Genomic DNA, 26089 nt, shown 5'->3' with positions numbered 1-26089 from the left:
TACTCTGCAGCTCAGTTATTTTCTTCCATCCACTCATTTTTGAATATGCATGTCTCTGACATAGTTACTCCTGTAAAAAGAGGACAACACACGTTTGAAACAGTCTATTTCTGTCCATTTTAGCTGTTTAATCAACCTGTCAAGCCCACTGAATTACATGTGATTTAAAAGTTATGAAATAAAGCTAATTTGAGTGATTGATAGCTGTAATGCTAATTTAGCAACGTTAAAGCACATTCATTTATGCTAACAGTGGAAATAAGACATTTCAAAAGTGTGTGTGTTCTCGGATGTCACCCTGCCCAACTGCTGCAGTTAATCATTTACAGTATTTAATACTCGTGTGGACCACCTCGTCAGCGGCGCTCAGGGTCCGAAATGAACTTTTTGACTCCACTAAACAAGTTCTCTCTTGACTTATCTTTGACAACATGAGACCCTTCATATAATCATCCTGCTCATTATTAGACGGGTGTGTATCTGCCTCCTCCTGCTGCACGTGCATTCAGCGTGCACTATACCTTTATAACTCAGCACTGTTTCACAGAGTCAGAGTGGAGATGCAGTTTGATTGGCTGCTAGCATCACGTGGGGCGCTGAGTCTTAATGTTGTTGAACTGATGGAATGCTTTTGAATGTGAACATGTGGACATACAGTTCCCAACCAATACACTTAGTGTAAAAACGCTGGATTGCATGTTTTGCATGCAAATACCTGTAAAACTGAAACAAAGAAGTCTATGCAGTTTGTGTAATGTCAACAATAACCAGCATTTTAAAACCTAGTGTACTTTGATTGACTGCATGTACCTTGTAAAACAGGTGTTGTTCTTTGACAGAATAAATTAATTTTGAGTCAGATTTCCAGTGTTTTGGTAAAGAAAGTGTGTGAAGAGAAAGATGTGTTCTATTTTGAAATGAAGAGTTCAGAAAAAGTATCTGAAGTGTGGGTAAGCACTTGTTAGCACTTGAATAAAACTCCATTTAAAGGATTTTGGTAAAAATCAGATTTGTTGATGATGCAGATTCAAACAAGAAAATCAACATGAACAGCATTCAATCTAAAACTTCATGGAGGTCAGAAACATGTGAACATGAAAATGTTTCAGCTGATAATCAAACACATGAGATGTAAAACACAAACAGAGAAGAAGTGAACTGACCTCAGAGTCTCCAGTCTACAGTTTGGACTCTGCAGAAAATCACTCAGCAGCTTCACTCCTGAATCCTGCAGCTTGTTGTTGTTCAGGTCCAGAAGTCTGAGATGGGAGGGGTTGGACTTCAGAGCTGAGGCCAGAGACGAACAGCTGATCTCTGACAAACTGCAGCTCCACAAACTGAATAAAGAATAAAAGAAGAGAATAAAAAGAATGATGAATGAGATGATAAGAACATAACTAGGTCCAATCAGTGAGTGTGTCCCTAAAATAAGTAGAGAGACTTTGTCATTGTGTTATTGTGGATCATTCAAATGTCAGCTTTCTACAGACATCATCCAAACATTCATCCAGCTGTTCATGTCAATAAAGACACCAACATGTTACTGATCTCAGTCAAGATTACACACCCACTACTCTACTGAGCTACACACACCTGGGACTGTGTGTCTGTGTGTGTGTGTGTGTGTGTGTGTGTGTGTGTGTGTGTGTGTGTGTGTACTTCATAATCAAATATATGTCAGTTCAGATAATCTTGTGTCTTCAGTTTTGAACATTTAATGGAGCTCAGTGTGAGTTCAGACAGGAAGACTGGTGTAATTCTTTCATTCATTCTGAAACCACACCCCCTACTACTATGTCTCTCTCTCTCTCTGCTGAGCAGCTGATTTTGGGCGTGTATCATCCTGGAATTAACCAACCAGACTCTGCCACCAACTTTCTCAACCAATCAACCTGCTGCTGTCAAACGCTTAAAACAGTCATTCTGTTTCTTCAGGCTCACGCTGCAATATACGCTCAAATATGCGTGTTCATGTGGGCAGCTGGAGACGCTGCTTCAATCAGATTCAACTCAAAAGGAGAATGTCATCTCCACTCCAATGGCCTCAGCCCCACGGGCAATGGCAGCACACGCTGGTGCAGGAAGCAGCCTGATCATCCAAAAACCTCGGTGAAATCCGGTAATTACCTCAAAGCTGTATCATTGTCTCCACACTGGCACAAGTCATCATCAAAATGTTACTCCATGTGTACTATATGTACAAAGGTCTCATAGAATCTATCATATAAAATGTATGTGAAATGTCTTAGAATACTACATGCACAGCCTATCGGGTGCTTTGTTTTCCATCATTTCGCTCCCTTTATTCTGTTTCTCTCTGTACATGTGGGAAGAGTCACCCAGGCTCTTTCTCACCAGGAGATCTCCTTCTCAGCCTTGGGAGATGCTAAATAGTCATGTAGTGTCTTCTCTCACACTGGGGGATAGATGGTGCCCTGCCAGGTGGGCAGTGGCTCTATGTGGCGTGATGGGGGAGTGCTCTATGTAGTGTGATGGAAATGTATAAGTGTTCATGTTTGCCTTTTCTCAGGGCCTCTTTCTCTCCTCACCGTGTGAGAGAGGGGTCTTCCAACGCTGATTCTGCCTTTGAATAAATGTTCATTGAGACCAGATCCATCTTGGGGTTCTTTTCTGAATAGATCTTCTCACTCTTTACCTTATCGTGGTGGGGGAGTTTGAGCACCCGAATGACCCTAGGAGCTATGTTGTCGGGGGCTTTGAGCCCCCAGCAGGGTCACCCAAGGCAAACAGGTCCTAGGTGAAGGGTCCGACCAAAAGCAGTTCACAAAACCCCTATGAGAGGAACACCAACAAGGACCGTGACTTCGCCCGGCATGGCGGAGCCGGGGCCCCACCCTGGAGCCAGGCCTGGGGTTGGGGCCCGCAGGAGAGCGCTTGGTGGCTGGGCTTTTGCCCGTGGGGCCCGGCCGGGCTCAGCCCGAAAGGATGACGCGGGCCCGTCCTCCTGTGGACCCACCACCCACAGAGGAAGCCGTAGGGGTCGGGTGCAATGTGGATCGGGCGGCAGTCGATGGCAGGGGGCCTCGGCGACCCGATCCCCGGATGCAGCTTCTGGCTTTTGGTACATGGAACGTCACCTCACTGGGGGGGAAGGAACCTGAGCTTGTGCAGGAGGTTGAGAGGTACCGGCTAGATATAGTCGGGCTCACCTCCACGCACTGCTTGGGCTCTGGAACCCAGCTCCTCGAGAGGGGCTGGACTCTCTACTTCTCTGGAGTTGCCCGCGGTGAGAGGCGGCGGGCTGGATTGGGCTTGCTCATAGCCCCCCAGCTCAGCCACCAGGTGTTGGAGTTCACCCCAGTGAACGAGAGGGTCGTGTCCCTGCGCCTTCGGGTAGGGGACAGGTCTCTCACTGTCGTCTTGGCCTACGGCCCGAACGGCAGTTTGGAGTACCCGGCCTTCTTGGAGTCCCTGGGAGGGGTGCTGGACAGTGCTCCGACTGGGGACTCCATTGTTCTACTGGGGGACTTCAACGCTCACGTGGCCGAGTGGGGTGATTGGGATGAACGGCCTCCCTGATCTGAACCAGAGTGGTGTTCTGTTATTGGACTTCTGTGCTAGTCACAGTTTGTCCATAACGAACACCATGTTCGAGCACAGGGATGTCCATAAGTGCACGTGGCACCAGGACTCCCTAGGCCGGAGGTCGATGATAGACTTTGTGGTCGTGTCATCTGACCTTCGGCCGTGTGTCTCGGACAGTCGGGTGAAGAGAGGGGCTGAGCTGTCAACTGATCACCACCTGGTGGTGAGTTGGATGCGCTGGCAGGGGAGGAAGCCGGTCAGACTCGGCAGGCCCAAAAGTGTAGTGAGGGTCTGCTGGGAACGCCTGGCTGAACCCTCTCTTAGTGAGGTCTTCAACTCCCACCTCCGGACGAGCTTTTCGCAGATCCCGGGGGAGGCTGGGTGCATTGAGTCCGAGTGGACCATGTTCTCCACCTCCATTGTCAAAGCAGCTGCTCTGAGCTGTGGTCGCAGGGTCTCTGGTGCCTGTCGTGGCGGCAATCCCCGAACCCGGTGGTGGACACCGGAAGTAAGGGAGGCCGTCAAGCTGAAGAAGGAGTCCTATCGGGCGTTGCTAGCGCATAGGACTCCTGAGGCAGCTGACGGGTACCGGCAGGCCAGGCGTTCCGCAGCCCGGGCGGTCGTGGAGGCAAAAACTCGGGCCTGGGAGGAGTTCGGGGAGGCCATGGAGGAGGACTTTCGGTCGGCCTCGAGGAAATTCTGGCAAACCGTCCGTCGCCTCAGGAGGGGGAAACAGTGCTTCACCAACACTGTTTACAGTGGAGGTGGGGAGCTGCTGACCTCAACTGGGGATGTCGTCGGACGGTGGAAGGAATACTTCGAGGATCTCCTCCCATTGTAACTAATGTCTTGTGTCCTGCCTGTCTGTATACTGCTACTGGATGCCTTGAATTTCCCTCGGGATCAATAAAGTATCTATCTATCTCTATCTATCTATCTATCTATCAATCCCACCGTCACGTCTCCCACCGAGGGAGCAGAGGCTGAGTTCTCAGAGGTAGACTCGTCCATCACCCAAGCCGAAGTCACCGAGGTAGTTGGCAAGCTCCTTGGCGGCAAGGCTCCGGGGGTGGATGAGATTCGCCCTGAGTATCTTAAGTCTCTGGATGTGCAGGGGCTGTCATGGTTGACACGTCTCTGTAACATCGCGTGGAGGTCGGGGACAGTACCTCTGGACTGGCAGACCGGGGTGGTGGTCCCTCTTTTCAAGAAGGGGGACCGGAGGGTGTGTTCCAACTACCGGGGAATCACACTCCTCAGCCTCCCTGGGAAAGTCTATTCCAGGGTTCTGGAGAGGAGGATCCGGCTGATCGTCGAACCTCGGATTCAAGAGGAACGATGCGGTTTTCGTCCTGGCCGTGGAACACTGGACCAGCTCTACACTCTCCAGCGGGTGCTCGAGGGTTCATGGGAGTTTGCCCAACCAATCCACATGTGCTTTGTGGATCTGGAGAAGGCATTCGACCGTGTCCCTCGCGGAGCCCTGTGGGGGGTGCTCTGGGAGTATGGGGTTCGGGGCCCTTTGCTAAGGGCGGTCCGGTCCTTGTACAACCGGAGCAGGAGTATGGTTCGCATTGCCGGCAGTAAGTCGGACCTGTTCCCGGTGCGCGTTGGCCTTCGGCAGGGCTGCCCTTTGTCACCGGTTCTGTTCATTACTTTTATGGACAGAATTTCTAGGCGCAGCCAGGGGCCGGAGGGGGTCCGGTTCGGGGACCACAGGATCTCGTCTCTGCTTTTTGCAGATGATGTGGTCTTGTTGGCTCCATCGAACCTGGACCTCCAGCGTGCACTGGGGCGGTTCGCTACCGAGTGTGAGGCGGCTGGGATGAGGATCAGCACCTCTAAATCTGAGGCCATGGTTCTCGACCGGAAAAAGGTGGTTTGCCCTCTTCGAGTCGGTGGGGAGTCCTTGCCCCAGGTGGAGGAGTATCTCCAGTATCTCGGGGTCTTGTTCACGAGTGGGGGGAAGATGGAGTGCGAGATCGACAGACGGATCGGTGCGGCGTCTGCAGTCATGCGGTCGCTGTATCGGTCCGTCGTGGTGAAGAAGGAGCTAAGCCGAAAGGCGAAGCTCTCGATTTACCGGTCGATCTTCGTTCCTACCCTCACCTATGGTCATGAGCTTTGGGTCATGACCGAAAGAACGAGATCTCGGATACAAGCGGCCGAAATGGGCTTCCTCCGTAGGGTGGCTGGGCGCACCCTTAGAGATAGGGTGAGGAGCTCGGTCACCAGGGAGGAGCTCGGAGTAGAGCCGTTACTCCTCCACATCGAGAGGAGTCAGTTGAGGTGGTTCGGGCATCTGGTCCGGATGCCCCCTGGACGCCTCCCTAGGGAGGTGTTCCGGGCATGTCCCTCCGGGAGGAGGCCTCGGGGTAGACCCAGGACACGCTGGAGAGACTATGTCTCTCGGCTGGCTTGGGAACGCCTTGGGGTCCCACCGGAAGAGCTGGAGGAGGTGTCTGGGGTGAGGGAAGTCTGGGTGTCTCTGCTTAGACTGCTGCCCCCGCGACCCGGCCCCGGATAAGCCGCAGAAAATGGATGGATGGATGGACTCTTCATTTTCACTCGTTGGTAATGGGAAAAATTCCACAACACGCACCATTGCAGGTTGTATGAGAAAGTTGGTGTGCCTTCCTTATACATATGAAGCTGAGCGAAAGTTCAGTAAGGAAGACTTTAAGTGATCCACAATCAGGTTTCTCAGTCACCCTTTTTTAACACTATCTCATTTCCGCTGTCATTCTCGAGCTGTCAGTTTGGGCCGTCCATGGGTTAATCAGCTGTTCTGTCACCGGACCTCATCTAACCAATGGCGCAGCATTCCTCCTTCTTTTTCGGCCTATCATCGTTCAGCTCTCCTTTTAAATATGATCCTTTTTCTTCCCTAGTTCTTTCAAGCTGGCTTCGCACTCGTTACGAGTATTTTCATCCCATTTGATGCAAGGTCAGTCGGTAACGTACCTGTCGAATTCTGGGGACTTTCAGCTGCAGTTTCATCGCTGATCAACCTCATGCTCCGTGGCTATTTCCATGCAATCAACCCACTCAAGCAGCTAGTCGGCAAAACAAAAACGCAGCAGCTTCTCACTGGTAGGAAGTCGTCCTCAACCTGCAGGTATTCTTCAGGTGGGACGCAGCTCTCGTGTTTTCAAATCCGGATAATATTACTCATCCACCGGCTAATTTCCGTTATTTCAGATTGTAACGTCGATCATATGATGTTGTTCTGTTATCTCCGAATCAGAATCTCAGATATCAGAATAAACACACACTGCTCTTTAAGTCATCCAGCATGGCTATTTCTTGTTTACAATGTTTCATGTAAACGGAATTCACGAACTACCAGAAATAGAGTATCGTCCTTTGAAAATAAAACCGGAAATGAACTTCAATCACTATAGTTCATTTAATTTCAAATTAAATCATAGCAAACATATTAATCCCATGTAAAAATCTTGGTTCATTCATCATTTAACGTAGTTCTCTTAAAAAAAAATAGAATAAAAAAAATTATTCAGGTCATTCATTTCAAATAGGTGAAGCAACTTCTGCAGCAATGTAAGGCTTGTCTCCGCAATTGAGCCATTCATGTTTCTGCAGTTACCTCTGTATGTCCTGAAATAACTGATACCATTAAAACTCAAAGATCTCGTCAACTCATGGCAAGTCGATGCAAATACCTGGTGGTCGAAGGTTACTGAATTTCACGATTACAAAAAAAAAAATCTAGTAATAATATCGTGGAAATTTAGGCTCTGTGTAAAATTTAAAACTACAGTGGCATGTAAGTATCAAGTGGTTTGTTGGCTTAAAAGTTTAACCAAAAAAGTTGTTTTCCCTTGTGTCCAAAGGTTTAATGTTCGTTATTTTCTTTCACAGTGAATTACAACAAAAGTTGTGGTTCCTATCTCCTCTCAAGGAGGGCATGAAGAAAAAAAAAAAAACAGCATCAAGTTACTCAGTTACATAAATCAAATTATTCTGAAATAATTAACGTAAGCTGTTTCTGCTGGCAACACAAGCAAACCGGTTTAGCAAATTCTAAATCAAGAATCGCATCTCAGAGCAAGCAATCTTGTCGACAACTCATCTCAACACAAGCAATGTTCATGCTGGAAACGCATTTCACAGGCATATCTCTTTCGGCGGCAACTGATATTTACAGGGCATAGAGGACTCTGTGGGAAAAGATGTTCTAATCCATCGCACTATCAAGCTATTTCATTCAGAATAGAAAACAAGCAATTCAGCATTTTCCTCTCCTGTGCGTCCAGAATCAACTTCTATCATCGAGCGCAAAGTTCTCTTAAACCTTGTCTAACCCAAACACCTGGTGGCAGTGGTCTTCAGAATTCTACCATTTGTTTGCTTTTGAAAACTTTGTTATTTCTCGTTTTAATCAAATATTCTGAATTTAGGATATTTTGTACTACTCACTTAAATACAAGGAGGATCTTAAGTATCAAATGTTTAGTGGTTTAATTATTTCTAACCATGTTGTTTTTCTTTTTTCTGTCATGAAAGGTCTCATTTTGCTTATTAATCTTTGCAGTGAATCATTATAAGTTGGATTTCATCTACGTTAAAGGAAAGCATGGCAGGTCCTTAAACGAGCAGCAGCATCTAGTCCTCCGCAAATTCAATAGCGTTAACAAAGCATCAGTCACAGCCACATCGTTGGCAAATCATCATTATCAGCCATATCGTTGGCAAATCATCATTATCAGCCATATCGTTGGCAAATCATTATCAGCCATATCGTTGGCAAATCACAAGTATATTTATGTTGTATCGCTTATTTAATGGGTAAAGTGGTCTCTGTGTAAAATCTCTCACAAACATAATCTCAATGCTCGGCTCACAGGTGTAATTCTTCTGTGGCAAAGCATCTTTAAATGGGCATAGTGGATTTTGTTGGAAATCTCAACGCTAGATGTGGAGTCACGGCCATAACGTTGGCATCAGCATCAGTCACAGCCATAACGTTGGCAACATCATCAGTCACAGCCATAACGTTGGCATCATCATCAGTCACAGCCATAACGTTGGCAACAGCATGAGTCACATCAGTCACAGCCATAACGTTGGCAACAGCATGAGTCACAGCCATAACGTTGGCATCATCATCAGTCACAGCCATAACGTTGGCATCATCATCAGTCACAGCCATAACGTTGGCATCAGCATCAGTCACAGCCATAACGTTGGCATCATCATCAGTCATAGCCATAACATTGGCAACAGCATCAGTCACATCAGTCACAGCCATAACGTTGGCAACAGCATCAGTCACAGCCATAACGTTGGCATAAGCATCAGTCACATCAGTCACAGCCATAACGTTGGCAACAGCATCAGTCACAGCCAAACTGTTGGCAACAGCATCAGTCACAGCCATAACATTGGCAACAGCATCAGTCAAAGCCATAACGTTGGCAACAGCATCAGTCACAGCCATAACGTTGGCAACAGCATCAGTCACATCAGCATCAGTCAGTCACAGCCATAACGTTGGCATCAGCATCAGTCACAGCCATAACGTTGGCATCAGTCACAGTCACAGCCATAACGTTGGCAACAGCATCAGTCACAACCAAACTGTTGGCAACAGCATCAGTCACAGCCATAACGTTGGCATCAGCATCAGTCACAGCCATAACATTGGCAACAGCATCAGTCAAAGCCATAACGTTGGCAACAGCATCAGTCACAGCCATAACGTTGGCAACAGCATCAGTCACATCAGCATCAGTCAGTCACAGCCATAACGTTGGCATCAGCATCATCAGTTACAGCCATAACGTTGGCAACAGCATGAGTCACAGCCATAACGTTGGCATCATCATCAGTCACAGCCATAACGTTGGCATCATCATCAGTCACAGCCATAACGTTGGCATCAGCATCAGTCACAGCCATAACGTTGGCATCATCATCAGTCATAGCCATAACATTGGCAACAGCATCAGTCACATCAGTCACAGCCATAACGTTGGCAACAGCATCAGTCACAGCCATAACGTTGGCATAAGCATCAGTCACATCAGTCACAGCCATAACGTTGGCAACAGCATCAGTCACAGCCAAACTGTTGGCAACAGCATCAGTCACAGCCATAACGTTGGCATCAGCATCAGTCACAGCCATAACATTGGCAACAGCATCAGTCAAAGCCATAACGTTGGCAACAGCATCAGTCACAGCCATAACGTTGGCAACAGCATCAGTCACATCAGCATCAGTCAGTCACAGCCATAACGTTGGCATCAGCATCAGTCACAGCCATAACGTTGGCATCAGTCACAGTCACAGCCATAACGTTGGCAACAGCATCAGTCACAACCAAACTGTTGGCAACAGCATCAGTCACAGCCATAACGTTGGCATCAGCATCAGTCACAGCCATAACATTGGCAACAGCATCAGTCAAAGCCATAACGTTGGCAACAGCATCAGTCACAGCCATAACGTTGGCAACAGCATCAGTCACATCAGCATCAGTCAGTCACAGCCATAACGTTGGCATCAGCATCATCAGTCACAGCCATAACGTTGGCATCATCATCAGTCACAGCCATAACGTTGGCAACAGCATCAGTCACAGCCATAACATTGGCATCAGCATCAGTCACAGCCATAACATTGGCAACAGCATCAGTCACAGCCATAACGTTGGCATCAGCATCAGTCACATCAGTCACAGCCATAAAGTTGGCATCAGCATCAGTCACATCAGTCACAGCCATAACATTGGCAACAGCATCAATCACAGCCATATCGTTGGCATCAGCATCAGTCACATCAATCACAGCCATAACGTTGGCAACAGCATCAGTCACAGCCATAACGTTGGCATCAGCATCAGTCACAGCCATAACATTGGCAACAGCATCAGTCACAGCCATAACGTTGGCATCAGCATCAGTCACATCAGTCACAGCCATAAAGTTGGCATCAGCATCAGTCACAGCCATAACGTTGGCATCAGCATCAGTCACAACATGTTCAACATGAGCCTGCGGCTCGGGAAGGTTCCTGTGCTCTGGAAGACCTCGTGCCTCACCCCTGTCCCCAAGAAGAAGAACCCCAGTGAGCCAGGCGACTTCAGACCAATCGCTCTGACATCCCACGTTATGAAGACCTTCGAACGGCTGCTGCTCCAACACCTCAGACCCCAGGTACAACACGCACAGGATCCCCTGCAGTTTGCATACCAGGCAAAGGTGGGCGTGGACGATGCCATCCTCTATCTTCTACACAGGGCTTACTCTCATCTGGACAAAGGGAGCAGCGTGATGAGAATCATGTTCTTTGATTTCTCAAGCGCTTTCGACACCATCCATCCCCTCCTACTGAGAGACAAGCTGACCGAGATGAGGGTGGACTCGCACCTGGTGAGGTGGATCACGGACTACCTCACAGAGAGACCACAGTACGTCAGACTGAAGGACTGCACATCTGACACTGTGGTCAGCAGCACTGGAGCACCACAGGGGACCGTGCTCTCCCCCGTCCTGTTCACCCTGTACACCTCGGACTTCCAGTATAACTCTGAGCTCTGCCACATGCAGAAATACTCGGACGACACTGCGATAGTTGCTTGTGTCAGGGATGGACAGGAGGAGGAGTACAGGAGCCTGATCGAGGACTTTGTGACGTGGTGCAGTGCCAACCATCTGCAGCTAAACACCTCCAAGACCAAGGAGATGGTGGTGGACTTCCGAAGGAAGAAACCACATCTTGAACCTGTTTCCATCGGCGGGGTCGACGTGGAGGTGGTCAGGACCTACGGGTACCTGGGGCTGCAGCTGGATGACAAGCTGGACTGGTCGCCTAACATGGACACTACCTGCAGGAAGGGACAGAGCCGTCTGTACTTCCTGAGAAGGCTGGGGTCCTTCAACATCTGCAAAAAGCTGCTGCAGATGTTCTACCAGTCTGTGGTGTCCAGCGTCCTCTTCTACGCAGTGGTGTGCTGGGGAGGAAGCTGCAAGAAGAGGGACGCAGCACGCCTGGACAGACTGGTGAGGAGGGCCGGCTCTGTGGTGGGCACAGAGCTGGACTCACTGGTGACAGTGGTGGAGAGGAGGTCTCTGGACAAAATGCTCTCCATCATGGACAACACACACCACCCTCTGCACAGCACCTTCACCGGGCAGAGGAGCATGTTCAGCGAAAGACTGCTCTCACAGTCGTGCTCCACGGACAGGCTCAAGAACTCTTTTGTCCCCCTGGCCATAAGACTGTATAACACTTCACTGTCACGGCAGGGAAGAAGCGCACGGTGATCCCTGGAATCTTTTTTCACTTTTTTCTCACTCCTCACCTGCACTGCTGACCTCAGAGTCAGCCCCCAGTTGGACACTGTAATGCATATTGATAGTCACTTTACTGAGCACTGGTCACTTTAAAGATAATCACCCTAATCATGTCTGGTTTCATCCCACTGTTGTGTTATGCTACATCTGTAAGGGTTGACATGATCACCCTAATTAGGTCAAGTTTCACTCTATTGTCTTCAACACTTAATGCTAATCTGCTCCCCAATAGTTGGGTACTTAACGATAACTACCCTAACCACTCCTGGTTTCAGGTTATTGTCTAGGACACTTAATGCAAATCACTGCTCCTTTAAGTTGATGAACCAATTTACATTCCTGCATTGACTGTTTAACGACTGTACTCACACCTCTGGCATAAGCTCAAACACCTCTGTACATGCACATGTAACTAGTTTCTAGAAGGTCAGCACTTTGTTTCTAAGGCTCTTTAACTGTTTACAGGTCTCTTTTAACCAACACATGTTTTTCTCTCCTCACAGGTTATGTACATTATGCTATATTAGTTTTAAGTCTAACTGCTAATGCTAACTGCACAGGTTTAACATGTAATTATGTTTATTCTTAGTCACATAGGGGCTGCTATATCTTGTTTGGGGGATTTTGTATACAGAGGGGAGGGGGGACAGCGGGTGTGTATTGTAACTAATGTCTTGTGTCCTGCCTGTCTGTATACTGCTACTGGATGCCTTGAATTTCCCTCGGGATCAATAAAGTATCTTTCTATCTATCTATCTATCTATCTATCTATCTATCTATCTATCTATCTATCTATCTATCTATCTATCTATCTATCTATCTATCTATCTATCTATCTATCTATCTATCTATCTATCTATCTATCTATCTATCTATCTAGTCACAGCCATAACGTTGGCATCAGCATCAGTCACAGCCATAACATTGGCAACAGCATCAGTCAAAGCCATAACGTTGGCAACAGCATCAGTCACAGCCATAACGTTGGCAACAGCATCAGTCACAGCCATAACGTTGGCAACAGCATCAGTCACAGCCATAACGTTGGCATCAGCATCAGTCACAGCCATAACATTGGCAACAGCATCAGTCAAAGCCATAACGTTGGCAACAGCATCAGTTACAGCCATAACGTTGGCAACAGCATCAGTCACATCAGCATCAGTCAGTCACAGCCATAACGTTGGCATCAGCATCATCAGTCACAGCCATAACGTTGGCATCATCATCAGTCACAGCCATAACGTTGGCATCAGCATCAGTCACAGCCATAACGTTGGCATCATCATCAGTCATAGCCATAACATTGGCAACAGCATCAGTCACATCAGTCACAGCCATAACGTTGGCAACAGCATCAGTCACAGCCATAACGTTGGCATAAGCATCAGTCACATCAGTCACAGCCATAACGTTGGCATCAGCATCAGTCACAGCCATAACATTGGCAACAGCATCAGTCACAGCCATAACGTTGGCATCAGCATCAGTCACATCAGTCACAGCCATAAAGTTGGCATCAGCATCAGTCACATCAGTCACAGCCATAACATTGGCAACAGCATCAATCACAGCCATATCGTTGGCATCAGCATCAGTCACATCAATCACAGCCATAACGTTGGCAAAAGCATCAGTCACAGCCATAACGTTGGCATCAGCATCAGTCACAACATGTTCAACATGAGCCTGCGGCTCGGGAAGGTTCCTGTGCTCTGGAAGACCTCGTGCCTCACCCCTGTCCCCAAGAAGAAGAACCCCAGTGAGCCAGGCGACTTCAGACCAATCGCTCTGACATCCCACGTTATGAAGACCTTCGAACGGCTGCTGCTCCAACACCTCAGACCCCAGGTACAACACGCACAGGATCCCCTGCAGTTTGCATACCAGGCAAAGGTGGGCGTGGACGATGCCATCCTCTATCTTCTACACAGGGCTTACTCTCATCTGGACAAAGGGAGCAGCGTGATGAGAATCATGTTCTTTGATTTCTCAAGCGCTTTCGACACCATCCATCCCCTCCTACTGAGAGACAAGCTGACCGAGATGAGGGTGGACTCGCACCTGGTGAGGTGGATCACGGACTACCTCACAGAGAGACCACAGTACGTCAGACTGAAGGACTGCACATCTGACACTGTGGTCAGCAGCACTGGAGCACCACAGGGGACCGTGCTCTCCCCCGTCCTGTTCACCCTGTACACCTCGGACTTCCAGTATAACTCTGAGCTCTGCCACATGCAGAAATACTCGGACGACACTGCGATAGTTGCTTGTGTCAGGGATGGACAGGAGGAGGAGTACAGGAGCCTGATCGAGGACTTTGTGACGTGGTGCAGTGCCAACCATCTGCAGCTAAACACCTCCAAGACCAAGGAGATGGTGGTGGACTTCCGAAGGAAGAAACCACATCTTGAACCTGTTTCCATCGGCGGGGTCGACGTGGAGGTGGTCAGGACCTACGGGTACCTGGGGCTGCAGCTGGATGACAAGCTGGACTGGTCGCCTAACATGGACACTACCTGCAGGAAGGGACAGAGCCGTCTGTACTTCCTGAGAAGGCTGGGGTCCTTCAACATCTGCAAAAAGCTGCTGCAGATGTTCTACCAGTCTGTGGTGTCCAGCGTCCTCTTCTACGCAGTGGTGTGCTGGGGAGGAAGCTGCAAGAAGAGGGACGCAGCACGCCTGGACAGACTGGTGAGGAGGGCCGGCTCTGTGGTGGGCACAGAGCTGGACTCACTGGTGACAGTGGTGGAGAGGAGGTCTCTGGACAAAATGCTCTCCATCATGGACAACACACACCACCCTCTGCACAGCACCTTCACCGGGCAGAGGAGCATGTTCAGCGAAAGACTGCTCTCACAGTCGTGCTCCACGGACAGGCTCAAGAACTCTTTTGTCCCCCTGGCCATAAGACTGTATAACACTTCACTGCCACGGCAGGGAAGAAGCGCACGGTGATCCCTGGAATCTTTTTTCACTTTTTTCTCACTCCTCACCTGCACTGCTGACCTCAGAGTCAGCCCCCAGTTGGACACTGTAATGCATATTGATAGTCACTTTACTGAGCACTGGTCACTTTAAAGATAATCACCCTAATCATGTCTGGTTTCATCCCACTGTTGTGTTATGCTACATCTGTAAGGGTTGACATGATCACCCTAATTAGGTCAAGTTTCACTCTATTGTCTTCAACACTTAATGCTAATCTGCTCCCCAATAGTTGGGTACTTAACGATAACTACCCTAACCACTCCTGGTTTCAGGTTATTGTCTAGGACACTTAATGCAAATCACTGCTCCTTTAAGTTGATGAACCAATTTACATTCCTGCATTGACTGTTTAACGACTGTACTCACACCTCTGGCATAAGCTCAAACACCTCTGTACATGCACATGTAACTAGTTTCTAGAAGGTCAGCACTTTGTTTCTAAGGCTCTTTAACTGTTTACAGGTCTCTTTTAACCAACACATGTTTTTCTCTCCTCACAGGTTATGTACATTATGCTATATTAGTTTTAAGTCTAACTGCTAATGCTAACTGCACAGGTTTAACATGTAATTATGTTTATTCTTAGTCACATAGGGGCTGCTATATCTTGTTTGGGGGATTTTGTATACAGAGGGGAGGGGGGACAGCGGGTGTGTATTGTAACTAATGTCTTGTGTCCTGCCTGTCTGTATACTGCTACTGGATGCCTTGACTTTCCCTCGGGATCAATAAAGTATCTTTCTATCTATCTATCTATCTATCTATCTATCTATCTATCTATCTATCTATCTATCTATCTATCTATCTATCTATCTATCTATCTATCTATCTATCTATCTATCTAGTCACAGCCATAACGTTGGCATCAGCATCAGTCACAGCCATAACATTGGCAACAGCATCAGTCAAAGCCATAACGTTGGCAACAGCATCAGTCACAGCCATAACGTTGGCAACAGCATCAGTCACAGCCATAACGTTGGCAACAGCATCAGTCACAGCCATAACGTTGGCATCAGCATCAGTCACAGCCATAACATTGGCAACAGCATCAGTCAAAGCCATAACGTTGGCAACAGCATCAGTTACAGCCATAATGTTGGCAACAGCATCAGTCACATCAGCATCAGTCAGTCACAGCCATAACGTTGGCATCAGCATCATCAGTCACAGCCATAACGTTGGCATCATCATCAGTCACAGCCATAACGTTGGCATCAGCATCAGTCACAGCCATAACGTTGGCATCATCATCAGTCATAGCCATAACATTGGCAACAGCATCAGTCACATCAGTCACAGCCATAACGTTGGCAACAGCATCAGTCACAGCCATAACGTTGGCATAAGCATCAGTCACATCAGTCACAGCCATAACGTTGGCATCAGCATCAGTCACAGCCATAACATTGGCAACAGCATCAGTCACAGCCATAACGTTGGCATCAGCATCAGTCACATCAGTCACAGCCATAAAGTTGGCATCAGCATCAGTCACATCAGTCACAGCCATAACATTGGCAACAGCATCAATCACAGCCATATCGTTGGCATCAGCATCAGTCACATCAATCACAGCCATAACGTTGGCAAAAGCATCAGTCACAGCCATAACGTTGGCATCAGCATCAGTCACAACATGTTCAACATGAGCCTGCGGCTCGGGAAGGTTCCTGTGCTCTGGAAGACCTCGTGCCTCACCCCTGTCCCCAAGAAGAAGAACCCCAGTGAGCCAGGCGACTTCAGACCAATCGCTCTGACATCCCACGTTATGAAGACCTTCGAACGGCTGCTGCTCCAACACCTCAGACCCCAGGTACAACACGCACAGGATCCCCTGCAGTTTGCATACCAGGCAAAGGTGGGCGTGGACGATGCCATCCTCTATCTTCTACACAGGGCTTACTCTCATCTGGACAAAGGGAGCAGCGTGATGAGAATCATGTTCTTTGATTTCTCAAGCGCTTTCGACACCATCCATCCCCTCCTACTGAGAGACAAGCTGACCGAGATGAGGGTGGACTCGCACCTGGTGAGGTGGATCACGGACTACCTCACAGAGAGACCACAGTACGTCAGACTGAAGGACTGCACATCTGACACTGTGGTCAGCAGCACTGGAGCACCACAGGGGACCGTGCTCTCCCCCGTCCTGTTCACCCTGTACACCTCGGACTTCCAGTATAACTCTGAGCTCTGCCACATGCAGAAATACTCGGACGACACTGCGATAGTTGCTTGTGTCAGGGATGGACAGGAGGAGGAGTACAGGAGCCTGATCGAGGACTTTGTGACGTGGTGCAGTGCCAACCATCTGCAGCTAAACACCTCCAAGACCAAGGAGATGGTGGTGGACTTCCGAAGGAAGAAACCACATCTTGAACCTGTTTCCATCGGCGGGGTCGACGTGGAGGTGGTCAGGACCTACGGGTACCTGGGGCTGCAGCTGGATGACAAGCTGGACTGGTCGCCTAACATGGACACTACCTGCAGGAAGGGACAGAGCCGTCTGTACTTCCTGAGAAGGCTGGGGTCCTTCAACATCTGCAAAAAGCTGCTGCAGATGTTCTACCAGTCTGTGGTGTCCAGCGTCCTCTTCTACGCAGTGGTGTGCTGGGGAGGAAGCTGCAAGAAGAGGGACGCAGCACGCCTGGACAGACTGGTGAGGAGGGCCGGCTCTGTGGTGGGCACAGAGCTGGACTCACTGGTGACAGTGGTGGAGAGGAGGTCTCTGGACAAAATGCTCTCCATCATGGACAACACACACCACCCTCTGCACAGCACCTTCACCGGGCAGAGGAGCATGTTCAGCGAAAGACTGCTCTCACAGTCGTGCTCCACGGACAGGCTCAAGAACTCTTTTGTCCCCCTGGCCATAAGACTGTATAACACTTCACTGCCACGGCAGGGAAGAAGCGCACGGTGATCCCTGGAATCTTTTTTCACTTTTTTCTCACTCCTCACCTGCACTGCTGACCTCAGAGTCAGCCCCCAGTTGGACACTGTAATGCATATTGATAGTCACTTTACTGAGCACTGGTCACTTTAAAGATAATCACCCTAATCATGTCTGGTTTCATCCCACTGTTGTGTTATGCTACATCTGTAAGGGTTGACATGATCACCCTAATTAGGTCAAGTTTCACTCTATTGTCTTCAACACTTAATGCTAATCTGCTCCCCAATAGTTGGGTACTTAACGATAACTACCCTAACCACTCCTGGTTTCAGGTTATTGTCTAGGACACTTAATGCAAATCACTGCTCCTTTAAGTTGATGAACCAATTTACATTCCTGCATTGACTGTTTAACGACTGTACTCACACCTCTGGCATAAGCTCAAACACCTCTGTACATGCACATGTAACTAGTTTCTAGAAGGTCAGCACTTTGTTTCTAAGGCTCTTTAACTGTTTACAGGTCTCTTTTAACCAACACATGTTTTTCTCTCCTCACAGGTTATGTACATTATGCTATATTAGTTTTAAGTCTAACTGCTAATGCTAACTGCACAGGTTTAACATGTAATTATGTTTATTCTTAGTCACATAGGGGCTGCTATATCTTGTTTGGGGGATTTTGTATACAGAGGGGAGGGGGGACAGCGGGTGTGTATTGTAACTAATGTCTTGTGTCCTGCCTGTCTGTATACTGCTACTGGATGCCTTGACTTTCCCTCGGGATCAATAAAGTATCTTTCTATCTATCTATCTATCTATCTATCTATCTATCTATCTATCTATCTATCTATCTATCTATCTATCTATCTATCTATCTATCTAGTCACAGCCATAACGTTGGCATCAGCATCAGTCACAGCCATAACATTGGCAACAGCATCAGTCAAAGCCATAACGTTGGCAACAGCATCAGTCACAGCCATAACGTTGGCAACAGCATCAGTCACAGCCATAACGTTGGCAACAGCATCAGTCACAGCCATAACGTTGGCATCAGCATCAGTCACAGCCATAACATTGGCAACAGCATCAGTCAAAGCCATAACGTTGGCAACAGCATCAGTTACAGCCATAATGTTGGCAACAGCATCAGTCACATCAGCATCAGTCAGTCACAGCCATAACGTTGGCATCAGCATCATCAGTCACAGCCATAACGTTGGCATCATCATCAGTCACAGCCATAACGTTGGCATCAGCATCAGTCACAGCCATAACGTTGGCATCATCATCAGTCATAGCCATAACATTGGCAACAGCATCAGTCACATCAGTCACAGCCATAACGTTGGCAACAGCATCAGTCACAGCCATAACGTTGGCATAAGCATCAGTCACATCAGTCACAGCCATAACGTTGGCATCAGCATCAGTCACAGCCATAACATTGGCAACAGCATCAGTCACAGCCATAACGTTGGCATCAGCATCAGTCACATCAGTCACAGCCATAAAGTTGGCATCAGCATCAGTCACATCAGTCACAGCCATAACATTGGCAACAGCATCAATCACAGCCATATCGTTGGCATCAGCATCAGTCACATCAATCACAGCCATAACGTTGGCAAAAGCATCAGTCACAGCCATAACGTTGGCATCAGCATCAGTCACAACATGTTCAACATGAGCCTGCGGCTCGGGAAGGTTCCTGTGCTCTGGAAGACCTCGTGCCTCACCCCTGTCCCCAAGAAGAAGAACCCCAGTGAGCCAGGCGACTTCAGACCAATCGCTCTGACATCCCACGTTATGAAGACCTTCGAACGGCTGCTGCTCCAACACCTCAGACCCCAGGTACAACACGCACAGGATCCCCTGCAGTTTGCATACCAGGCAAAGGTGGGCGTGGACGATGCCATCCTCTATCTTCTACACAGGGCTTACTCTCATCTGGACAAAGGGAGCAGCGTGATGAGAATCATGTTCTTTGATTTCTCAAGCGCTTTCGACACCATCCATCCCCTCCTACTGAGAGACAAGCTGACCGAGATGAGGGTGGACTCGCACCTGGTGAGGTGGATCACGGACTACCTCACAGAGAGACCACAGTACGTCAGACTGAAGGACTGCACATCTGACACTGTGGTCAGCAGCACTGGAGCACCACAGGGGACCGTGCTCTCCCCCGTCCTGTTCACCCTGTACACCTCGGACTTCCAGTATAACTCTGAGCTCTGCCACATGCAGAAATACTCGGACGACACTGCGATAGTTGCTTGTGTCAGGGATGGACAGGAGGAGGAGTACAGGAGCCTGATCGAGGACTTTGTGACGTGGTGCAGTGCCAACCATCTGCAGCTAAACACCTCCAAGACCAAGGAGATGGTGGTGGACTTCCGAAGGAAGAAACCACATCTTGAACCTGTTTCCATCGGCGGGGTCGACGTGGAGGTGGTCAGGACCTACGGGTACCTGGGGCTGCAGCTGGATGACAAGCTGGACTGGTCGCCTAACATGGACACTACCTGCAGGAAGGGACAGAGCCGTCTGTACTTCCTGAGAAGGCTGGGGTCCTTCAACATCTGCAAAAAGCTGCTGCAGATGTTCTACCAGTCTGTGGTGTCCAGCGTCCTCTTCTACGCAGTGGTGTGCTGGGGAGGAAGCTGCAAGAAGAGGGACGCAGCACGCCTGGACAGACTGGTGAGGAGGGCCGGCTCTGTGGTGGGCACAGAGCTGGACTCACTGGTGACAGTGGTGGAGAGGAGGTCTCTGGACAAAATGCTCTCCATCATGGACAACACACACCACCCTCTGCACAGCACCTTCACCGGGCAGAGGAGCATGTTCAGCGAAAGACTGCTCTCACAGTCGTGCTCCACGGACAGGCTCAAGAACTCTTTTGTCCCCCTGGCCATAAGACTGTATAACACTTCACTGCCACGGCAGGGAAGAAGCGCACGGTGATCCCTGGAATCTTTTTTCACTTTTTTCTCACTCCTCACCTGCACTGCTGACCTCAGAGTCAGCCCCCAGTTGGACACTGTAATGCATATTGATAGTCACTTTACTGAGCACTGGTCACTTTAAAGATAATCACCCTAATCATGTCTGGTTTCATCCCACTGTTGTGTTATGCTACATCTGTAAGGGTTGACATGATCACCCTAATTAGGTCAAGTTTCACTCTATTGTCTTCAACACTTAATGCTAATCTGCTCCCCAATAGTTGGGTACTTAACGATAACTACCCTAACCACTCCTGGTTTCAGGTTATTGTCTAGGACACTTAATGCAAATCACTGCTCCTTTAAGTTGATGAACCAATTTACATTCCTGCATTGACTGTTTAACGACTGTACTCACACCTCTGGCATAAGCTCAAACACCTCTGTACATGCACATGTAACTAGTTTCTAGAAGGTCAGCACTTTGTTTCTAAGGCTCTTTAACTGTTTACAGGTCTCTTTTAACCAACACATGTTTTTCTCTCCTCACAGGTTATGTACATTATGCTATATTAGTTTTAAGTCTAACTGCTAATGCTAACTGCACAGGTTTAACATGTAATTATGTTTATTCTTAGTCACATAGGGGCTGCTATATCTTGTTTGGGGGATTTTGTATACAGAGGGGAGGGGGGACAGCGGGTGTGTATTGTAACTAATGTCTTGTGTCCTGCCTGTCTGTATACTGCTACTGGATGCCTTGAATTTCCCTCGGGATCAATAAAGTATCTTTCTATCTATCTATCTATCTATCTATCTATCTATCTATCTATCTATCTATCTATCTATCTATCTAGTCACAGCCATAACGTTGGCATCAGCATCAGTCACAGCCATAACATTGGCAACAGCATCAGTCAAAGCCATAACGTTGGCAACAGCATCAGTCACAGCCATAACGTTGGCAACAGCATCAGTCACAGCCATAACGTTGGCAACAGCATCAGTCACAGCCATAACGTTGGCATCAGCATCAGTCACAGCCATAACATTGGCAACAGCATCAGTCAAAGCCATAACGTTGGCAACAGCATCAGTTACAGCCATAACGTTGGCAACAGCATCAGTCACATCAGCATCAGTCAGTCACAGCCATAACGTTGGCATCAGCATCATCAGTCACAGCCATAACGTTGGCATCATCATCAGTCACAGCCATAACGTTGGCATCAGCATCAGTCACAGCCATAACGTTGGCATCATCATCAGTCATAGCCATAACATTGGCAACAGCATCAGTCACATCAGTCACAGCCATAACGTTGGCAACAGCATCAGTCACAGCCATAACGTTGGCATAAGCATCAGTCACATCAGTCACAGCCATAACGTTGGCAACAGCATCAGTCACAGCCAAACTGTTGGCAACAGCATCAGTCACAGCCATAACGTTGGCATCAGCATCAGTCACAGCCATAACATTGGCAACAGCATCAGTCAAAGCCATAACGTTGGCAACAGCATCAGTCACAGCCATAACGTTGGCAACAGCATCAGTCACATCAGCATCAGTCAGTCACAGCCATAACGTTGGCATCAGCATCAGTCACAGCCATAACGTTGGCATCAGTCACAGTCACAGCCATAACGTTGGCAACAGCATCAGTCACAACCAAACTGTTGGCAACAGCATCAGTCACAGCCATAACGTTGGCATCAGCATCAGTCACAGCCATAACATTGGCAACAGCATCAGTCAAAGCCATAACGTTGGCAACAGCATCAGTCACAGCCATAACGTTGGCATCATCATCAGTCACAGCCATAACGTTGGCAACAGCATCAGTCACAGCCATAACATTGGCATCAGCATCAGTCACAGCCATAACATTGGCAACAGCATCAGTCACAGCCATAACGTTGGCATCAGCATCAGTCACATCAGTCACAGCCATAAAGTTGGCATCAGCATCAGTCACATCAGTCACAGCCATAACATTGGCAACAGCATCAATCACAGCCATATCGTTGGCATCAGCATCAGTCACATCAATCACAGCCATAACGTTGGCAACAGCATCAGTCACAGCCATAACGTTGGCAACAGCATCAGTCACATCAGCATCAGTCAGTCACAGCCATAACGTTGGCATCAGCATCAGTCACAGCCATAACGTTGGCATCAGTCACAGTCACAGCCATAACGTTGGCAACAGCATCAGTCACAACCAAACTGTTGGCAACAGCATCAGTCACAGCCATAACGTTGGCATCAGCATCAGTCACAGCCATAACATTGGCAACAGCATCAGTCAAAGCCATAACGTTGGCAACAGCATCAGTCACAGCCATAACGTTGGCAACAGCATCAGTCACATCAGCATCAGTCAGTCACAGCCATAACGTTGGCATCAGCATCATCAGTCACAGCCATAACGTTGGCAACAGCATGAGTCACAGCCATAACGTTGGCATCATCATCAGTCACAGCCATAACGTTGGCATCATCATCAGTCACAGCCATAACGTTGGCATCAGCATCAGTCACAGCCATAACGTTGGCATCATCATCAGTCATAGCCATAACATTGGCAACAGCATCAGTCACATCAGTCACAGCCATAACGTTGGCAACAGCATCAGTCACAGCCATAACGTTGGCATAAGCATCAGTCACATCAGTCACAGCCATAACGTTGGCAACAGCATCAGTCACAGCCAAACTGTTGGCAACAGCATCAGTCACAGCCATAACGTTGGCATCAGCATCAGTCACAGCCATAACATTGGCAACAGCATCAGTCAAAGCCATAACGTTGGCAACAGCATCAGTCACAGCCATAACGTTGGCAACAGCATCAGTCACATCAGCATCAGTCAGTCACAGCCATAACGTTGGCATCAGCATCAGTCACAGCCATAACGTTGGCATCAGTCACAGTCACAGCCATAACGTTGGCAACAGCATCAGTCACAACCAAACTGTTGGCAACAGCATCAGTCACAGCCATAACGTTGGCATCAGCATCAGTCACAGCCATAACATTGGCAACAGCATCAGTCAAAGCCATAACGTTGGCAACAGCATCAGTCACAGCCATAACGTTGGCAACAGCATCAGTCACATCAGCATCAGTCAGTCACAGCCATAACGTTGGCATCAGCATCATCAGTCACAGCCATAACGTTGGCATCATCATCAGTCACAGCCATAACGTTGGCAACAGCATCAGTCACAGCCATAACATTGGCATCAGCATCAGTCACAGCCATAACATTGGCAACAGCATCAGTCACAGCCATAACGTTGGCATCAGCATCAGTCACATCAGTCACAGCCATAAAGTTGGCATCAGCATCAGTCACATCAGTCACAGCCATAACATTGGCAACAGCATCAATCACAGCCATATCGTTGGCATCAGCATCAGTCACATCAATCACAGCCATAACGTTGGCAACAGCATCAGTCACAGCCATAACGTTGGCATCAGCATCAGTCACAGCCATAACATTGGCAACAGCATCAGTCACAGCCATAACGTTGGCATCAGCATCAGTCACATCAGTCACAGCCATAAAGTTGGCATCAGCATCAGTCACATCAGTCACAGCCATAACATTGGCAACAGCATCAATCACAGCCATATCGTTGGCATCAGCATCAGTCACATCAATCACAGCCATAACGTTGGCAAAAGCATCAGTCACAGCCATAACGTTGGCATCAGCATCAGTCACAACATGTTCAACATGAGCCTGCGGCTCGGGAAGGTTCCTGTGCTCTGGAAGACCTCGTGCCTCACCCCTGTCCCCAAGAAGAAGAACCCCAGTGAGCCAGGCGACTTCAGACCAATCGCTCTGACATCCCACGTTATGAAGACCTTCGAACGGCTGCTGCTCCAACACCTCAGACCCCAGGTACAACACGCACAGGATCCCCTGCAGTTTGCATACCAGGCAAAGGTGGGCGTGGACGATGCCATCCTCTATCTTCTACACAGGGCTTACTCTCATCTGGACAAAGGGAGCAGCGTGATGAGAATCATGTTCTTTGATTTCTCAAGCGCTTTCGACACCATCCATCCCCTCCTACTGAGAGACAAGCTGACCGAGATGAGGGTGGACTCGCACCTGGTGAGGTGGATCACGGACTACCTCACAGAGAGACCACAGTACGTCAGACTGAAGGACTGCACATCTGACACTGTGGTCAGCAGCACTGGAGCACCACAGGGGACCGTGCTCTCCCCCGTCCTGTTCACCCTGTACACCTCGGACTTCCAGTATAACTCTGAGCTCTGCCACATGCAGAAATACTCGGACGACACTGCGATAGTTGCTTGTGTCAGGGATGGACAGGAGGAGGAGTACAGGAGCCTGATCGAGGACTTTGTGACGTGGTGCAGTGCCAACCATCTGCAGCTAAACACCTCCAAGACCAAGGAGATGGTGGTGGACTTCCGAAGGAAGAAACCACATCTTGAACCTGTTTCCATCGGCGGGGTCGACGTGGAGGTGGTCAGGACCTACGGGTACCTGGGGCTGCAGCTGGATGACAAGCTGGACTGGTCGCCTAACATGGACACTACCTGCAGGAAGGGACAGAGCCGTCTGTACTTCCTGAGAAGGCTGGGGTCCTTCAACATCTGCAAAAAGCTGCTGCAGATGTTCTACCAGTCTGTGGTGTCCAGCGTCCTCTTCTACGCAGTGGTGTGCTGGGGAGGAAGCTGCAAGAAGAGGGACGCAGCACGCCTGGACAGACTGGTGAGGAGGGCCGGCTCTGTGGTGGGCACAGAGCTGGACTCACTGGTGACAGTGGTGGAGAGGAGGTCTCTGGACAAAATGCTCTCCATCATGGACAACACACACCACCCTCTGCACAGCACCTTCACCGGGCAGAGGAGCATGTTCAGCGAAAGACTGCTCTCACAGTCGTGCTCCACGGACAGGCTCAAGAACTCTTTTGTCCCCCTGGCCATAAGACTGTATAACACTTCACTGCCACGGCAGGGAAGAAGCGCACGGTGATCCCTGGAATCTTTTTTCACTTTTTTCTCACTCCTCACCTGCACTGCTGACCTCAGAGTCAGCCCCCAGTTGGACACTGTAATGCATATTGATAGTCACTTTACTGAGCACTGGTCACTTTAAAGATAATCACCCTAATCATGTCTGGTTTCATCCCACTGTTGTGTTATGCTACATCTGTAAGGGTTGACATGATCACCCTAATTAGGTCAAGTTTCACTCTATTGTCTTCAACACTTAATGCTAATCTGCTCCCCAATAGTTGGGTACTTAACGATAACTACCCTAACCACTCCTGGTTTCAGGTTATTGTCTAGGACACTTAATGCAAATCACTGCTCCTTTAAGTTG

At 48.6% G+C, this 26089-nt stretch overlaps 1 protein-coding gene across 1 annotated transcript in view; it reads right to left on the bottom strand.

The window, feature by feature from the left end:
• LOC306825397 (uncharacterized protein) overlaps nt 1-26089 on the bottom strand; it is a 141368-nt gene that overhangs the window by 8382 nt on the left and 106897 nt on the right. Inside the window, exon 9 of the mRNA XM_079346115.1 lies at nt 1164-1337. Within this exon, the coding sequence (XP_079202241.1) occupies nt 1164-1337 (174 nt within the window). The remainder of the gene's footprint in view (nt 1-1163; nt 1338-26089) is intronic.

The sequence above is a fragment of the Symphodus melops genome (genome assembly GCF_947650265.1).
Source record: "Symphodus melops genome assembly, chromosome: 6".
Classification (NCBI taxonomy): domain Eukaryota; kingdom Metazoa; phylum Chordata; class Actinopteri; order Labriformes; family Labridae; genus Symphodus; species Symphodus melops.
This window is presented reverse-complemented; position numbering and strand designations above follow the sequence as displayed.